The following is an 18,315-nucleotide window of genomic DNA, read 5'->3' on the forward strand; positions in this document are numbered from 1 at the left end:
ACCAAAGTTGAAATGAAGGAAAAAATGTTAATGGCAGCTAGAGAGAAAGGTCGGGTTACCCACAAAGGGAAGCCCATCAGACTAACAGTGGATCTCTCGGCAGAAACTCTACAAACCAGAAGAGAGTGGGGGCCAATATTCAACATTCTTAAAGAAAAGAATTTTCAACCCAGAATTTCATATCCAGCCAAACTAAGCTTCATAAGTGAAGGAGAAATAAAATACTTTACAGACAAGCAAATGCTGAGAGATTTTGTCACCACCAGGCCTGCCCTAAAAGAGCTCCTGAAGGAAGCACTAAACATGGAAAGGAACAACCAGTACCAGCCACTGCAAAATCATGCCAAATTGTAAAGGCCATCGAGGCTAGGAAGAAACTGCATCAACTAACGAGCAAAATAACCAGCTAACATCATAATGACAGGATCAAATTCACACATAAAAATATTAACTTTAAATGTAAATGGACTAAATGCTCCAATTAAAAGACACAGACTAGCAAATTGCATAGTCAAGACCCATCAGTGAGCTGTATTCAGGAAACCCATTTCACGTGCAGAGACACACATAGGCTCAAAATAAAAGGATGGAGGAAGATCTACCAAGCAAATGGAAAACAAACAAAAGGCAGGGTTGCAATCCTAGTCTCTGATAAAACAGACTTTAAACCAACAAAGATCAAAAGAGACAAGGCCATTACATAATGGTAAAGGGATCAATTCAACGAGAAGAGCTAACTATCCTAAATGTATATGCACCCGATACAAGAGCACCCAGATTCATAAAGCAAGTCCTGAGAGACCTACAAAGAGACTTAGACTCCCACACAACAATAATGGGAGATTTTAACACCCCACTGTCAACATTAGACAGATCAACGAGACAGAAAGTTAACAAGGATACCCAGGAATTGAACTCAGCTCTGCACCAAGCGGACCTAATAGACATCTACGGAACTCTCCACTCCAAATCAACAGAATATACATTTTTTTCAGCACCACACCACATCTATTCCAAAATTGACCACATAGTTGGAAGTAAAGCTCTCCTCAGCAAATGTAAAAGAACAGAAATTATAACAAACTGTCTCTCAGACCACAGTGCAATCAAACTAGAACTCAGGATTAAGAAACTCACTCAAAACTGCTCAACTACATGGAAACTGAACAACCTGCTCCTGAATGACTACTGGGTACATAACAAAATGAAGGCAGAAATAAAGATGTTCTTTGAAACCAACGAGAACAAAGACACAACATACCAGAATCTCTGGGACAGATTCAAAGCAGTGTGTAGAGGGAAATTTATAGCACTAAATGCCCACAAGAGAAAGCAGGAAAGATCCAAAATTGAAACCCCAACATCACAATTAAAAGAACTAGAAAAGCAAGAGCAAACACATTCAAAAGCCAGCACAAGGCGATAAATAACTAAAATCAGAGCAGCACTGAAGGAAATAGAGACACAAAAAACCCTTCGAAAAATTAATGAATCCAGGAGGTGGTTTTTTGAAAGGCTCAACAAAATTGATAGACTGCTAGCAAGACTAATAAAGAAGAAAAGAGAGAAGAATCAAATAGATGCAATAAAAAATGATAAAGGGGATATCACCACCAATCCCACAGAAATACAAACTACCATCAGATAATACTACAAACACCTCTACACAAATAAACTAGAAAATCTAGAAGAAATGGATAAATTCCTCAACACATACACCCTCCCAAGATGAAACCAGGAAGAAGTTGAATCTCTGAATAGACCAATAACAGGATCTGAAATTGTCGCAATAATCAATAGCTTACCAACCAAAAAGAGTCCAGGACCAGATGGATTCACAGCCGAATTCTACCAGAGGTACAAGGAGGAACTGGTACCATTCCTTCTGAAACTATTCCAATCAATAGAAAGAGGGAATCCTCCCTAACTCATTTTCTGAGGCCAGCATCATCCTGATACCAAAGCCAGGCAGAGACACAACCAAAAAAGAGAATTTTAGACCAATATCCTTGATGAACATTGATGCAAAAATCCTCAAGAAAATACTGGCAGACTGAATCCAGCAACACATCAAAAAGCTTATCCACCATGATCAAGTGGGCTTCATCCCTGGGATGCAAGGCTGGTTCAGTATACACAAATCAATAAATGTAATTCAGTATATAAACAGAACCAAAGACAAAAACCACATGATTATCTCAATAGATGCAGAAAAGTCCTTTGACAAAATTCAACAACGCTTTATGCTAAAAAGTCTCAATAAATTAGGTATTGATGGGACGTATCTCAAAATAGTAAGAGCTATCTATGACAAACCCACAGCCAATACCATACTGAATGGGCAAAAACTGGAAGCATTCCCTTTGAAAACTGGCACAAGACAGGGATGCCCTCTCTCACCACTCCTATTCAACATAGTGTTGGAAGTTCTGGCCAGGGCAATTAGGCAGGAGAAGGAAATAAAGGGTATTCAATTAGGAAAAGAGGAAGTCAAATTGTCCCTGTTTACAGACGATATGATTGTATATCTAGAAAACCCCATTGTCTCAGCCCAAAATCTCCTTAAGCTGATAAGCAACTTCAGCAAGTCTCAGGATACAAAATCAATGTACAAAAATCACAAGCATTCTTATACACCAATAACAGAGAAACAGAGCCAAATCATGAGTGAACTCCCTTTCACAATTGCTTCAAAGAGAATAAAATACCTAGGAATCCAACTTATAAGGGATGTGAAGGACCTTTCAAGGAGAACTACAAACCACTGCTCAAGGAAATAAAAGAGGATACAAAGAAATGGAAGAACATTCCATGTTCATGGGTAGAAAGAATATCGTGAAAATGGCCATACTTCCCAAGGTAATTTATAGATTCAATGCCATCCCCATCAAGCTAACAGTGACTTTTTTCACAGAATTGGAAAAAACTACTTTAAAGTTCATATGGAACCAAAAAAGAGCCCGCATCACCAAGTCAATCCTAAGCCAAAAGAACAAAGCTGGAGGCATCACACTACCTGACTTCAAACTATACTACAAGTCTACAGTAACCAAAACAGCATGGTACTGGTACCAAAACAGAGAGAGAGATCAATGGAACAGAACAGAGCCCTCAGAAATAACGCCACTTACTTACAACTATCTGATCTTTGACAAACCTGAGAAAAACAAGCAATGGCGAAAGGATTCCCTATTTAATAAATGGTGCTGGGAAAACTGGCTAGCCATATGTAGAAAGCTGAAAGTGGATCCCTTCCTTACACCTTATACACAAATTAATTCAAGATGGATTAAAGACTTAAACATTAGACCTAAAACCATAAAAACCCTAGAAGAAAACCTAGGCATTACCATTCAGGACATAGGCATGGGCAAGGACTTCATGTCTAAAACACCAAAAGCAATGGCAACAAAAGCCAAAATTGACAAATGGGATCTAATTAAACTGAAGAGCTTCTACACAGCAAAAGAAACTACCATCAGAGTGAACAGGCAACCTAGAAAATGGGAGAAAATTTTCATAACCTACTCATCTGACAAAGGGCTAATATCCAGAATCTACAATGAACTCAAATTTACAAGAAAAAAACAACCCCATCAAAAAGTGGGCAAAGGACATGAACAGACACTTCTCAAAAGAAGACATTTATGCAGCCAAAAAAACACATGAAAAAATGCTCACCATCACTGGCCATCAGAGAAATGCAAATCAAAACCACAATGAGATACCATCTCATACCACTTAGAATGGCAATCATTAAAAAGTCAGGAAACAACAGGTGCTGGAGAGGATGTGGAGAAATAGGAACACTTTTACACTGTTGGTGGGACTGTAAACTAGTTCAACCATTGTGGAAGTCAGTGTGGCGATTCCTCAGGGATCTACAACTAGAAATACCATTTGACCCAGCCATCCCATTACTGGGTATATACCCAAAGGACTATAAATCATGCTGCTATAAATACACATGCACATGTATGTTTATTGCGGCACTGTTCACAGTAGCAAAGACTTGGAACCAACCCAAATGTCCAACAATGATAGACTGGATTAAGAAAATGTGGCACATATACACCATGGAATACTATGCAGCCATAAAAATTGATGAGTTCATGTCCTTTGTAGGGACGTGGATGAAATTGGAAATCATCATTCTCAGCAAACTATTGCAAGGACAAAAAACCAAACACTGCATATTCTCACTCATAGGTGGCAATTGAACAATGAGAACACATGGACACAGGAAGGGGAACATCATACTCTGGGGACTGTTGTGGGGTGGGGGGAGGGTGGAGGGATAGCATTAGGAGATATACCTAATGCTAAATGATGAGTTAATGGGTGTAGCACACCAGCATGGCACATGTATACATATGTAACTAACGTGCACATTGTGCACATGTACCCTAAAACTTAAAGTATAATAATAAAATAAAATATATAAAAAAATAAAATAAGTAAATTAAAATAAATAATAAAAAAAATGAGCCAGGGATGATAGCATATACCTGTAGTCCCAGCTACTAGGGAGGCTGAAGTGGGAGGACTGCTTGAGACTGTGAATTTGAGGTTACAGTGAGCTGTGATTGCACCACTGCACTCCAGCCTTGGTGACAGAGTGAGATCTTGTGAAAGAGAGACCGAAAGAGAGAAGAAACAGAAAAAGAAAGAAAAAAGAGAAAGAAGACATGAGCATGGTGGGCATGGGGACAGATGGCAATGTTAAATAGAATGGTCAGGGGTGTCCTCCTAAGTGAAAATTGAGCAAAGACTTGAAGGAGGGGAAGGAGTTGGCCAAGGTGCTGAGGGAAGAGGATTATAGGCAGAAAAACAGGATAAAGTGTCTGAGGTGTGTCTGAGGCTCTGGAAGGAGGCCAGTGGAGCAGAAAGATAGAAGGAATTAGGGGAAGGGATCAGTACATATCACATAAGCCCTGGGAGGTTATTGCTGGGGCTTGGGCTTTGGCTTTTACTCTGACTGAGATGGGAACTGTGGGAGGGTTCTGAGCAGAGAGGCGACATGATCTGTCTCCTGATTTGAAAGCATTCTCTGGCTGCTCATTTTAGAAAGGCTGTGGGAAGATTTGGGTAGAAGCATGGGGGCCAAGCTGTGGCAACATCCAGGCAGGAGATGTTAGTGGTCTTGACCAGGGTCGTGGTGGTGAGAGATGGTCAGAGGAGAGAAGTAGGGGAGGAGGCCAGGGAGTTGCTGGGTGGGAGTCCAGTACGTGGTGAAGACAGTCAACAGGATTTCCTGACAGACTGGATGTGGGGTGTGAGAGAAGGCAGGGGTCAAGGTTGAGTTTGATTCTCACTGAATTATTAAGTAATTTTTAAAAAACACTACTGCTTTTCTCAATCCTACCAAGTATGGGATGCTAGATTAAAGAAATCTCTTCATTTTCAGTGCAGTGGCTCATGCCTGTAGTCCCAGCTGTTTGGGAAGCAGAGATGGGAGTATCTTTTAAGGACAGGAGTTCAAGACCAGTGTGGGCAACATAGCAAGACCTCCTCTCTACAAAAATATTTTTCAAAATTTAATAAAATAAATGTAGGTAGGCATGGTGATGTATACTTGTAGTCCCAGCTACTCAGGAGGCTGAGGTGGGCAGATCTCTTGAGGTCAGGAGTTTGAGGCCAGCTTGGGCAATATAGCAAGACCCCTCACTCTACAAAAAATTTAAAAAATAGCCAGGTATGGTGGCACTCAACTGTAGTACCAGCTACTGGGGAGCTGAGACAGAAAGATGGCTTGAGCCCAGGAGATTGTGGCTGCAGTGAGCTCTAAGTACACAACTGCACTCCAGTCTAGGTGACAGAGCACGACCTGTCTCACAGTACAAATAGAAATACAAATAAAATAATGAAATCTCAAGTTAGAGCCTTTTGTCTCTGCAGCCCTTGCAACCCCGGAGCTGTGCAGTGGGGTTTGTCTCTGGGAATGAGGAGACCCCTGCCCAGTGTTGTTGCCTGACTAATCAGTGTTTTTAAAAATATATTAATTGGGGTGGGTGCAGTGGCTCATGCCTGTAATCCCGGCACTTTGGGAGACCCAAGGGGATGGATCACCTGAGGTCAAGAGTTCGAGACCAGCCTGGCCAACATGGTGAAACCCCGTTTCTACTTAAAAAAACACAAAAATTAGCCGGGCATGGTGGTGGGCACCTGCCCAGCTACTTGAGAGGCAGAGGCAGGAGAATCACTTGAGACTGGGGGCGGAGGTTGCAGTGAGCCGAGATCGCGCCACTTCACTCCAGCCTGGGCGAAAGAGCGAGACTCCATCTCCAAAAAAAAAAAGTATTAACATGTAATGATTTTATTATTAATATGTAATGTATATTAAATATTTTTAAAAACTTGTATTATATCAACATGTAATGGTTTTATTAATATGTGATAATATTTTTAAAATTTAGTCATTTTCTAATTTTAATATATTTATGTAAAGAAAAAGTCTTAAGAGATATTCAATAAAGTTAAAAAATGTAAAAGGATGCTATACCCCGAAAGATTGAGAACTTCTAGTTTAGAAATATTCCAAGTAAGCCACATACAACTTGCTACTTAATCTATTTTGTTTCTTTCTTTTTTCTTTTAGGAGATGGGGTCTCACCCTGTCACCCAGGCTGGAGTACAGTGGTGCCATCACAGCTCGCTGCAGCTTTGAACTCCTGGGCTAAGGATCCTCCTGCCTCAGCCTCCTGAGTAGCTGGGACTGTAGGTATACATGATGACGCCTGGCTAATTTTTAAATTGTTTTGTAGACATGGGGTCTCACTTTATTGGCCAGGCTGTTGTCAAACTCCTGGCCTCAGGTGACCCTTCTACCCCTGCCTCCCATCCTAGAGGTATGAGCCACGACAACAAGCACTTGTTCAATTTTCTAAAAAAATAAAAAATGTCTAAAGGCTGTGGGAGGATGGCAGGAAAAATAGAAAAACAGAAAAGTTCAAATAACTTACACATATTCTTTTGACAGCAAGAAGAACTTTTAGTATATATGTTACAAAAAAACAAAAGGCAAATAAACTGTTGTGTAAGAACTTCAACACACACTGTACAATATTCCCACTTTGCTGACATCAGTTATGGAAATTCTTCGTGGTTTACTTGACTATCGCTATCAGTATTTTGCTTCTCTGATCATTTTTATCAACTTCCTCATCGGTTAACTGCTCTCCAAGGTATATCGTATTGTGACATACTGCTGCTGCACAAACATGGCCAGTGTCTTCTTATTAAACATACACAATGCTTCCCTAATTTCTTTTTTTTGCCATCTATCTCTGTGCTTTGCATTTTTCTTACCTTTATTGTCAGGGACTCCAAAAAGTCCGTTGTACTGATTTATCACAATTTGCTTCATTTATTTTTTGCTTATATGGAATTTTACCCAACAGATCTCATTAGAATTTCTAACCTGTTTTTTTTTTTTTTTTTTTCCCCAAGACAAGGTCTGGCTCGGTTGTCCAGGCTGGAGTGTGGTGGTGCTATCACAGCTGTCTGCAGTCTCAACCTCCCAGGCTCAAGCAATCCTCCCACCTCAGCCTCCCAAGTTGCTGAGACTATAGGTGCTTGCCTCTATGCCCAACTCATATTTGGACTTTTTCTATATGTGGGTTCCAGAGGGATGACTGCGAAACGTGAGTATGCATGGATTTTGATATATGCAGAGATAGGTGGCTGGAACTAATTCTCTCTGTATATCAAGGGACAACTGTATGTGGTTTTACAATTATGCTGTGGGACACATATTGTTCCATAGCCTTTAAAATAATAATTTGTAATGACAAATAATTTTTAATAGAGTGGAATAATAATATTGATAAAAGTAGCAACTGGCCAAGTGTGGTGGCTCACACCATTAATCACAATACTTTGGGAGGCTGAGGCAGGAGGATGGCTTGAGTTCAAGAGTTTGAGACAGGTCTCGGAAAGAAAGGGAGTCACCATCTCTACAGAAAAATACATGAATTAGCCTAGTGTGGTGATGTGTTCCTGTAGTCCCAGCTACTTGGGAGGCTGAGGTGGGAAGATCACTTGAGCCCAGGGAAGCTGAGACTGCAGTGAGTCATGATCAGGCCTCTGCACTCCAGTCTGGGTGACAGAGTGACACCCTGTCTCAAAAAAGTAGCAGCTAACATGAAGTGACCTTTTACCAGGTGCCTATAAATATCATAGTTTAATTTCTTATAACTGTTTATTCCATTTAACTACTCTGTCTTCAATTACCCCTAGATTTTCACTGTGTTTGTACAGTTGACCTTTTGTTTAGATTGAATTGTCTCCCCAAGGTATTTCCAGAAGTAAGATTACTGTGAGTAATGGTGAATGGACATTCTCATTGCCCTTGATGTAAACTGACAAGGTTTTGGGTGCCTCCCAGCTATAATCCCAGCCCTTTGGAGGCTAAGACAGGACGATTGCTTGAGGCCAAGAGTTGGAGGAGGCAGTAAGGTGAGACCCTGTCTCTATTATTTTAAAAAATTGCCAAGCTTTACCCTGGAAGGCTATGTACTACTTAAACACCCCTCATAGTATAAGAAAGTGTCCATTTCACTGCACCTCTGCCAGCACAGGGTATTATAATTTAATAAGTTTTTTTCATTATTTTAAATAGATAAAAGACCTCATGTTACTTTGTCACATTTTAACATCTTTCCTTAGCTTATTAACTCTATTTCTTTTCTGTCTGTAAATGGTTGTTGTTGTTTTGTTCTTTGAGACAGGGTCTTGCTCTGTCACCCAGGCTTGATGACTGTAATGGCATAATCATGACTCACTGCAGCCTTGACCTCCCATGCTCAAACTACCCTCCCATATCAGCTTCCCAAGTAGCTGGGACTGCAAGTGTGAACCAGCACTCCCAGCTAATTTTTTTCTTTTTTTGGTTAGAGACAGGGTCTTGCTGTGCTGTCCAGGCTGGTCTCTAGCTCCTGGCCTCAAGCAATCCTCCTGCGTTGGCTTCTGAAATTGCTGGAATTTCAGGCATGAGCCATGATGTCTGGCCTGTGCTAGTCTTTTATTTTCCAGAGTTCTCTTTACTTTGTGCTAGCCAATCTCTCATTATGCTGTTCCCCTGTTATAATGAATAATTCTCTGTATTAAATTTTACCACTTTAAACCTTTGAGTGGTTTATGTCTCCTGATTGGACTCTGACTAATATGCTAGGAAGGGTCCCAGGAGATAAACCCACACAGATGGGATTTGGGCATAGGTTTGGTTATCCAAGGGGCAGTGCTGAGCTCCTTGCCAATGGGAAATGGAATGCTGGTGATCTCCAGGAAGTGATCTCACAATGACTCAAGCTACCACTTACTGTTGATTGTGATGAAATGCCAGCTGAGGCACATGCCTTAGGAGTTAAGTGGTTGCTGCACTTGACCACTAGGAAGACTGCTGTGGGAAGAGTCCTTTTGGATGCACTTGAGCAGGGGTCTCCAACCCCTGAGCCATGGAGCTGTAAGGAGCCACACAGCAGGAGGTGAGTGGTGTCGAGTGAGGGAAGCTTCATCTGTATGTACAGCCACTCCCCTTTGCTCACATTCCTGCCTGAGCTCCTCATCCTCTCAGATCAGCAGCAGCATTAGATTCTCATAGGAGCTCACACCCTATTTGTGAACCGTGCATGTGAGGGATCTAGGTTGCGCTGTCCCTATGAGAATCTAATGCCTGATGATCTGTCACTTTCTCCCATCACACTAGAGGATGGGACCATCTAGTCGCAGGAAAACAGGCTTAACACGGCCACTGATTCTACATTATGGTGAATTCTATAATTTCATTATATCTTACAACATAATAGGGGAAATAAAGTACCTAATAAATGTAATGTGCTTGACTCTTTTGGCCCAGCTCCTGCCTCCCAGCAGCCTCTTCAGGCCCAGAACTTTCTCCACTCAGCCTCTACAGACCAAGCTCATGACTCACAATGGCCTATTTAGGCCCATACCATACCTCACGACAGTCTCCACAGATGAGGCTACTGCCTCACAACAGCCTCCACAGGCACAGCTCCATCGTTACAATGGCCTCTTTAGACCCAGCTCCTGCCTCCCAGCCTTCTCTCCAGGCCCTGAACTTTCTCAAGTCGACCTCACCAGGCCCAGCTCCTGCCACTCATTGGCCTCCCAAGGGCCAGCTTTTGCCTCACGGCCACCTTCCAAGACCCAGCTCCTGTTTTACAGTGGCCTCTTGAGGCCCATCTTCTGACTCCTGGCAGCCTGTACAGGCCCAGCTCCTGCCTTACAATGGCCTCTTTAGTCCCAGCTCCTGCCTCTTTGCAGGAGGCCCAAATGTCCGCAAGTCAAGGCCACAAAATCCAGGGCCAAAATGTCCACAAGTCAGCCTCTCAAGGCCCAGCTCCTGCCTTTCGTTGGCATCTCTAGACCCAGCTGCTGCCCCCAGGTGGCCTCTACAGGCTGTGCTCTTTTCTTCTGACTGTGTCTGGAGGTCCAACTCCTGCCTCAGAACAACCTCTTTTGGCTCAGCTCCTGCCCAGCTCCTACTGGCCTTTGTAGGCCCCAAACTGCCTCAAGTCAAGCTTTCCAGGCCCACCTTCTGCCTCCCAATGGCCTGAACACGCTCAGCTCCTGCGTGACAATGGCCTCTCCAGGCCCAGCTTTTGCCTCACAGAGGCCTTCCCCAAACAAGGTCCTACCTGCCTCTCAGCAGCCTCAACAGGCCCAGATCCTGCCTCACACTAATCTCATTAGGCCCAGCTCATGCCTCACGGTGGCCTCTCCAGGCCCAGCTCCTGCCCCCCGACAGGCTGTCCGTGCCAGAAACTTCCTCAAGTCGGCCTCTCCAGGCACAGCTCCTGCCTAACATTGGCCTCTTTAGGCACAGCTCATGCCTTGGTGGCCTCTCCAGGCCCAGCTCCTGCATCCCAGCAGCTTCTCTAGACCGAGAACTTTCTCAAGTCTGCCATTCCAGGCCCAACTTGTGCCTTCCGTCAGCCTCTACAGGCTCAACGTCTGCCTCACAGCAGATTTTCCCAGCCCAGCATGTGCCTCACTGCAGCCCCCTAGGCCAAGCTCCTGCCTTTCAGCAGCCTCTACAGGCCCCACTCCTGCCTCAATGGCCTCTCTAGGGCAAGCTTATGCCTCACAGTGGCCATTCTGGCCCAGCTTTTGCCTTTTGGCAGCATCTCCAGACCCAGAACTTCCTCAAGTGGGCCTCTCCAGGCCCAGCTCTTCCTCCCGGCTGCATCTCCAGGCCCACCTCCTACCTCACAACAACCTCTTTCGGCTCAGCTCCTGCCCAGCTCCTGGCAGCCTTTATAGGCCCAAAACTTTCTCACATCAAGTTTTCCAGCACAACCTTCTGCCTCCCGGCAGCCTGAATAGGCCCAGCTCCTGAAAGACAGTGGCCTCTCCAGACTCAGCTCTTGCCTCACAGAGGTCATCCCTGGCCAAGTTCCTGCCTGCCTCCCAGCAGGCTCAACAGGCCCAGCTCCTGCCCCTGACAGTCTCTCCAGGCCAAAATCTTCCTCAAGTAGGCCTCTCTACAGGCTGATCTCTTGTCTCACACTGGCCTGTTTAGGCCCAGCTCATGCTTCTTGGCAGCCTCTCCAGGCCCAGCTCCTGCATCTTGGCCTCCCCAGGCCCAGCCTCTGCCTACCGTCGGCCTCTACAGTCACAACATCTGCCTCACAGAAGATTCTTCAGGCCCAGTATCTGCCTCACTGTGGACCCCCCAAGCCAAGCTCCCAACCTTTCAGCAGCTTCTACACACCCAGCTCCTGCCACCCACTGGCCTCTTTAGGCCAAGCTGATGCCTCACAAGGGCCTTTCCAGGCCCAACTTTTGTCTCATGGCAACCTTCCCTGGCCAGATTCCTGCCTGTCTCCAAGCAGCCTAGACAGACCCAGGTCTTGCCTCACACTGGCCTCTCTACATCCAGCTCATGCCTCACGGTGGCCTCTCCAGGCCCAGCTCCTGTCCCAGGACGTCATTTCCAGGCCCAAAACTTCCTCAAGTCAGCCTCTCTAGTCCCAACTGCTGCCTCCTGGTGGCCTATGAAGGCCCAAAATCTCCTCAAGTTGACCTCTCCAGGCCCAGCTCCTGCTTCCTGTCAGCGTCTACAGGCCCAACCTCTGTCTCATGGCAGCTTCTCCAGGCCCAGCTCTTCCTCTTGGCTGAGTCTACAGGCACAACTGCTGCCTCACAACAGCTGCCTCACAACAGCCTTTTTTGGCCCAGTTCCTGTCCAGCTCACGGCGGCCAATGTAGGCCCAAAACTTCCTCAAGTAAAACTCTCCAGGCCCACCTTCTGCTTCCCGGTGGCATGAACAGGCCCAGCTTTGACTTGAGAACAGCCTCTGCAGGCCCTGCTCTTACCTCTCAGGGGCTTCTCCAGGCCCAGCTCTTGTCTCATGGCAGCTGCCCCAGGCCAAGTTTCTGCCTGCCTGCCAGCAGCCTCAACAGGCACAGCTCCTCCCTCACAGTGGCCCATTTAGGCCCAACTCATGACTGTCGGGCCATTTCCAGGCCTAGTGCCTGCCTCCTGGCTGACTCTTGAAGCCCAAAACTTCCTGAAATTAGCCTTTTGCCCAACTTCTGTCTACTGTCGGACTCTACAGGCCAGCCTCTGCCTCACAGTGGACCCTCCAGACCCAGATGGTGTCTCACTGTGGCATCCTCAGGCGAAGCTCCTGCCTTTCGGCAGCCTCTACGGGCCCAGCTCCTGCCTTGCAATGGCCTCTTTAGGCCAAGCTCATGCCCCACGGCGACTTTCCCAGGCACAGCTTTTGCCTTTTGCAGCCTGTCCAGGCCCAGAATGTGCTTAACTCGGCATCACCAGGACAAGCTCATCCTCCCGGTGCGTCTACAGGCCCGTCTCCTGCCTCACAACAACCTCCTTTGGCCCAACTCCTGCTGAGCTGCTGGCAGCCTCTGTAGGCCACAGACTTCTTAAAGTAAAGCTTTCCAGGCCCACCTTCGGCCTCCCAGCAGCCTCAGCAATCAAACTATTCCCTCACTGCGGCCACCGAAAGCCAAGTTTCTCCCTGCCTCACGGCATCCTCCGAAAACTGAGCATTTGCCTCACGGTGGCCTCCCCAGGCCACGAATCTGCCTGCCTCCCAGGCAGCTGCTGCCTCACAATGGTCTCTTTAGGCCCAGCTCATGCTAGAAGACGGACTCTCTAGGCACAGCTCTCGCCTCCTGGCAGCCCCTACAGGCCCAAATTCTCCAAAAGTTGGCCTCTCCTAACTCAGCTCCTGCCTCATGTCGGCCTACACAGGCCCAGACTCTTACCACACAGTAGACCCTCCAGGCCCACCACTTGCCTGAGCATAGCCTCCTAAGGCCAAGCTCCTGCCTTTCAGCAGCCTCTACAGGCCCAGCTCCTGCCTCACAATTGCCTTTGTAGGCCAAGATCGTGCCACGAAGTGGCCTTTCCTAGCCTAACTTTTGCTTTTTGATGCATACTCCAGTCCCAAAACTTCCTCCAGTCAGTCGGTCCAGGCCAAGCTCTTCCTCCCAAAGGCTTCTGCAGGCCAAAATTGTCCTGAAGTCACCCTCTGCAGGCCCAGCTCCTGCCTCCAGGTGCTGTGTAGGCCAAGCTAATGCCTCACAGCACACTTTCCAGGCTGAGCATTTCCTTTTGTGCATACTCTCCAAGCCCTGAACTTACTCTAGTTGGCCTCTCCAGGCCAAGCTCTCCCTCCCAGTGGCCTCTACAGGCCAAAATTGTTCTCAAATCAGCCTCTCCAGGGCCAACTCCTAGCTACCAGTGGCTTCTGCACGCCAAAATCGACCTCAAGTCAGCCTCTCCACACCCAGCTCTTGCCTCTAAGTGGCCTCTGCAGGAGCAAAACTTCAAGTCGGCCTCTCCAGGCCCAGCCTCCTGCTTCCCGAGGGCATGTACAGGCCCAGCCTCTGCCTCACAGCAGACTCTCCACGCCCAGCTCCTCCCTGTCTGTGGCCTCTCCAGTCCAAAGCTGTTCCTGCCTTTCGGCAGCTTGTACAGGCCCAGCTCCTCCCTCACGGTGGTCTCTTTCGGCCCAACTCATGCCTCTTGCAACCTGCCCAACTGTCAGCTCCTGCCTCACACTGGCCTGTTGAGGCCCAGCTCATGCCTCTTCTGGCCTCAACGGGCACAACCCCTGCCTGACGGTGGCCTCTACAGGCCCGGACTCTACCTCACAGTGGGCTCTCCAGGCCCATCTCTTCCTAACTGTGGCCTCCTGGGGCAATGCTCCTCCCTCTTGGGAGCCTCTGCAGGCCCAGCTCCTGCCTCCCAGTGGCCTCTGTAGGTGAAGCCCGTGCCTCAGGGCAGCCTTTCCAGGCCTAGCGTTTGCTGCTTTGCATCCTCTCCAGGCCCTGGACTTCCTCCAGTCGGCCTCTCCAGGCCGAGCTCTTCCTCCCGGCGGCCTCTGCAGGCCCAGACTGTCAAGTCGGCCTGTCCAGAGCCAACTCCTGCCTCCTGGCAGCCTCTGCAGGCCCAAATCATCCTCAAGTCGGCCTCCCTAGGCCTAGCCCCGGCCTCTCGGCGGCCTCTCCAGTTGCAAAAGTTCCTCGAGTCAGCCTCTCCAGGCCCAGCTCCTCCTGTCTCCCAGTGGCCTCTTTCGGCCCAGCCCAGCTCATGCCTCCCAGCGGCCTTCCCAGGCCCGGCTTTTGACTTTCGGCGGCCTCTGCAGGCCCCGAACTTGACGTCCAGTCAGCCTCTCCAGGCTCGGCCTCCTGCCTCCCAAAGGCTTGCACAGGCCCAGCCTCTGCCTCACAGCGGACTCTCCACGAACAGCTAGCTCTTGCCTCACTGCGGCCTCCCGAGTCCAAAGCTCCTGCCTCTCGGCCGCTTCGGCAGGCCCAACTGCCGCCTGCCAGTGGTCTCTTCAGGCCCATAGGGCTCATTCCTTACAACGGCCTTTCCAGGCCCAGTTTTTCCCTTTCGGTGGCCTCTCCGGGCCCAGAAGCTCCTCAAGTCGGCCTCTCCAGACCCACTTGCAGCCTCCCGGCGTCCTCTCCGGGCCCAGCTCTTCCTCCCGGCAGCCTTTGCAGGACCAGACTGTCGTCAAATAGGCCAGTCCAGGGACAGCTCCTGCCTCCCGGTGGCCTCTGTAGGCCCAAGTCGTCCTCAAGTCGGCTTCCCCAGGCCCAGCTCCGGCCTCTTGGTGGCCTCTCCAAGTGCAAAAGTTCCTCGAGTCCATCTCTCCAGGCCCAGCTCCTCCTGTCTCCCAGTGGCCTCTTTCAGCCCAGCCCAGCTCATGCCTCCCGGCTGCCTTCCCAGGCCCCACTTTTGACTTTCCGCGGCCTCTGCAGGTCCCGAACTTGACCTCCAGTCGGCCTCTCCAGGCCCAGCCTCTGCCTCACAGCGGACTCTCCACGCCCAGCTAGCTCTCGCCTCACTGTGGCCTCCCGAGTCCAAAGCTCCTGCCTCTCCGCCGCTTCGTCAGGCCCAACTGCCGCCTGCCAGTGGCCTCTTCAGGCCCATGGGGCTCATTCCTCACAACGGCCTTTCCAGGCCCAGTTTTTCCCTTCCGGCGGCCTCTCCGGGCCCAGAAGCTCCTCAAGTCGGCCTCTCCAGACCCACTTGCAGCCTCCCGGCGTCCTCTCCGGGCCCAGCTCTTCCTCTCGGCTGCGTCTGCAGGCCCGACTCCTGCCTCCCAACAACCTCTTTGGACTCAGTGCCTGCCCAGCTCCTGGTGGCCTTGGTCGGCCCACAGCTTCCTCAAGCCAAGCTCCCCAGGCCCAGCTCAGGCCTCACGGTGGCCTCTCCAGGCTCAGCTCCTGCCCTCCGATGGCATCTCCAGGCCCCAAACAGCCTCCGGTCGGTGGGCTCCTCCAGGCCCAGCTTGGGCCTCCCGGCGGCCTCTGCAGGCCCAAGTGGTCCTGAAGTCAGCCTCTCCAGGCCCAGCTCCGGCCTCCCAGCAAGCAAGCTCTTTTGGCTCAGCTCCTGCCCAGCTCCCGCCGGCTTTTGTAGACCCTGAACTTTCTCCAGCGAAGCACCTCAGGCCCACCTCCTGCCTCCCGGTGGCCTGTACAGGCCCAGCTCTGGCTGGAGAACAGCCTCTGCAGGCCCCGCTCTTGACTCCCAGGGGCGTTTCCAGGCCCAGCTCTCGCCTCACGGCGGCCTCCCGGGACCAAGTCCCTGCCTGCCTCCCGGCAGCCTGTGTGCGGCCCAGCTCCTCCATCACAGTGGCCTGTTGATGCCCAACTCATGCCTCTGGCACCCATTCCAGAGGCGTGAGCCCCTGCCTCACACTGGCCTCTCTCATGCTGAGAGAAGTCCTCCCTCACGCTGGCCTGTTGAGGCCCAGCTCATGCCTCTGTTGGCTTCTCCAGGCCCAGCCCCTGCCTGTTGGCGGCCTCTAGAGGCCCAGCCTCTACCTCAACAGTGGGCCCTCCACGCCCACCTCTTGCCTCGCCGTGGCCTCCTCGGGCCAGGCTCCCGCCTTGGGGCAGCCCCCGCAGGCCCAGCTCCTGCCTCAGGGCCCTCCGGAGGCCAAGCTCATGCGTCAGGGCGGCCTCTCCCAGCCTGGCGTTTGCTCCTTTGCATGGGCTCCAGGCCCTGCACTTCCTCCAGTCGGCCTCTCCAGGCCCAGCTCTTCCTCCCGGCAGCCTCTGCAGGACCAGACTGTCGTCAAGTAGGCCTGTCCAGGGACAGCTCCTGCCTCCCGGTGGCCTCTGTAGGCCCAGACTGTCATCAGGTAGGCCTGTCCAAGGACAGCTCCTGCCTCCCGGCAGCCTCTGCAGGCCCAAGTCGTCCTCAAGTCAGCCTCCCCAGGCCCAGCTCCAGCCTCTCGGCGGCCTCTCCAAGTGCAAAAGTTCCTCGAGTCCGTCTCTCCAGGTCCAGCTCCTCCTGTCTCCCAGTGGCCTCTTTCGGCCCAGCCCAGCTCATGCCTCCCGGCGGCCTTCCCAGGCCCCGCTTTTGACTTCCCGCGGCCTCTGCAGGCCCCGAACTTGACCTCCAGTTGGCCTCTGCAGGCCTGGCCTCCTGCCTCCTGAAAGCTTGCACAGGCCCAGCCTCTGCCTCACAGCGGACTCTCCACGCCCAGCTCGCTCTCGCCTGCGGCCTCCCGAGTCCAAAGCTCCTGCCTCTCGGCCGCTTCGGCAGGCCCAGCTCCTGCCTGCCAGTGGCCTCTTCAGGCCCATGGGGCTCATTCCTCACAACGGCCTTTCCATGCCCAGTTTTTCCCTTCCGGCGGCCTCTCCGGACCCAGAAGCTCCTCAAGTCGGCCTCTCCAGACCCACTTGCAGCCTCCCGGCGTCCTCTCCGGGCTCAGCTCTTCCTCCCGGCTGCGTCTCCAGGCCCGACTCCGGCTTCCCAACAACCTCTTTGGACTCAGCTCCCGCCCAGCTCCCAGCGGCCCTGGTTGGCCCACAACTTCCTGAAGCCCAGCTCCCCAGTCCCAGCTCAGGCCTCACGGTGGCCTCTCCAGGCTCAGCTCCTGCCCTCCAACGGCGTCTCCAGGCCCCGAACGGCCTCCAGTCGGTGGGCTCCTCTATGCCCAGCTTGGGCCTCCCGGCGGCTTCTGCTGGCCCAAATCGTCCTGAAGTCGCCCTCTCCAGGCCCAGCTCCAGCCTCCCGGCGGCCTCTCCAGGCGCAACGCGTCGTCAACGAGGGCCCCTCCGGGGCCAGCTCCTGCCTCTCGTCGGCCTCTAGAGGCCCAGCCTCTGCCTCCTGCATGGCGGCCTCTGCAGGCCCAGACTGCCCTTGAGTCAGGCTCTCCAGGGCCAGCTCCAGCCTCCCGGCAGACTCTGCAGGCCCAAGTCATCCTCAAATCGGCCTGGAAGTGGGCCTGGAAGAGCTGCACGTTGGCCTCCCTGGGCCCAGCTCCGTCCTCTCGGCGGCCTCTCCAGGTGCAAAACTTCCTCGAGTCAGCCTCTCCAGGTCCAGCTCCTCCTGCCTCCCAGTGGCCTCTTTCAGCCCAGCCCAGCTCATGGCTGTAGGCAGCCTTCCCAGGCCCTGCTTTTGACTTTTGGCAGCCTCTTCAGGCCCAGAACTTGATCTCCAGTCAGCTTTTGCAGGCCTGGCATCCTGCCTCCCGAAGGCCTGCATGGGCCTGGCCTCGGCCTCACAGCGGACTCTCCACGCCCAGCTAGCTCTAGCCTCACTGTGGCCTCCCCAGTCCAGCGCTCCTGCCTTTCGGCCGCTTCGGCAGGCCCAGCTCCCGCCTGCCAGTGGCCTCTTTAGGCCCAGCTCATTCCTCACAATGGCCTTTCCAGGCCCCGTTTTTCCCTTCCGGCAGCCTCTTGGCCTCTAATTTTTTTTATCTTTTGTGTATAAATCCCAAAATATGGAATTTTGGAATATTTCCACCATTATATAAATATTTTGGTAGGTAATTTATTTGGAGTGAGTTTCTG

The 18,315-nt window shown here is 50.6% G+C and overlaps 1 protein-coding gene and 2 pseudogenes across 1 annotated transcript; all 3 read left to right on the forward strand.

Moving 5' to 3' along the window:
* The window catches only part of LOC134810618 (putative uncharacterized protein FLJ44672), a 28,002-nt pseudogene extending 15,528 nt beyond the window's left edge, over positions 1 to 12,474 (forward strand).
* Positions 12,475 to 13,867: 1,393 nt separating this feature from the next.
* LOC129144584 (putative uncharacterized protein FLJ44672) lies at positions 13,868 to 18,294 on the forward strand (annotated as a pseudogene).
* On the forward strand, positions 15,438 to 16,320 carry LOC134810619 (putative uncharacterized protein FLJ46235). The gene is given in 2 exon segments (XM_063815927.1): positions 15,438 to 15,518; positions 15,634 to 16,320. Coding segments are annotated over 2 exon segments (768 nt in total).
* Positions 18,295 to 18,315: the final 21 nt, after the last annotated feature.

This window comes from Pan troglodytes, chromosome 6 (genome assembly GCF_028858775.2).
Source record: "Pan troglodytes isolate AG18354 chromosome 6, NHGRI_mPanTro3-v2.0_pri, whole genome shotgun sequence".
Lineage (NCBI taxonomy): Eukaryota > Metazoa > Chordata > Mammalia > Primates > Hominidae > Pan > Pan troglodytes.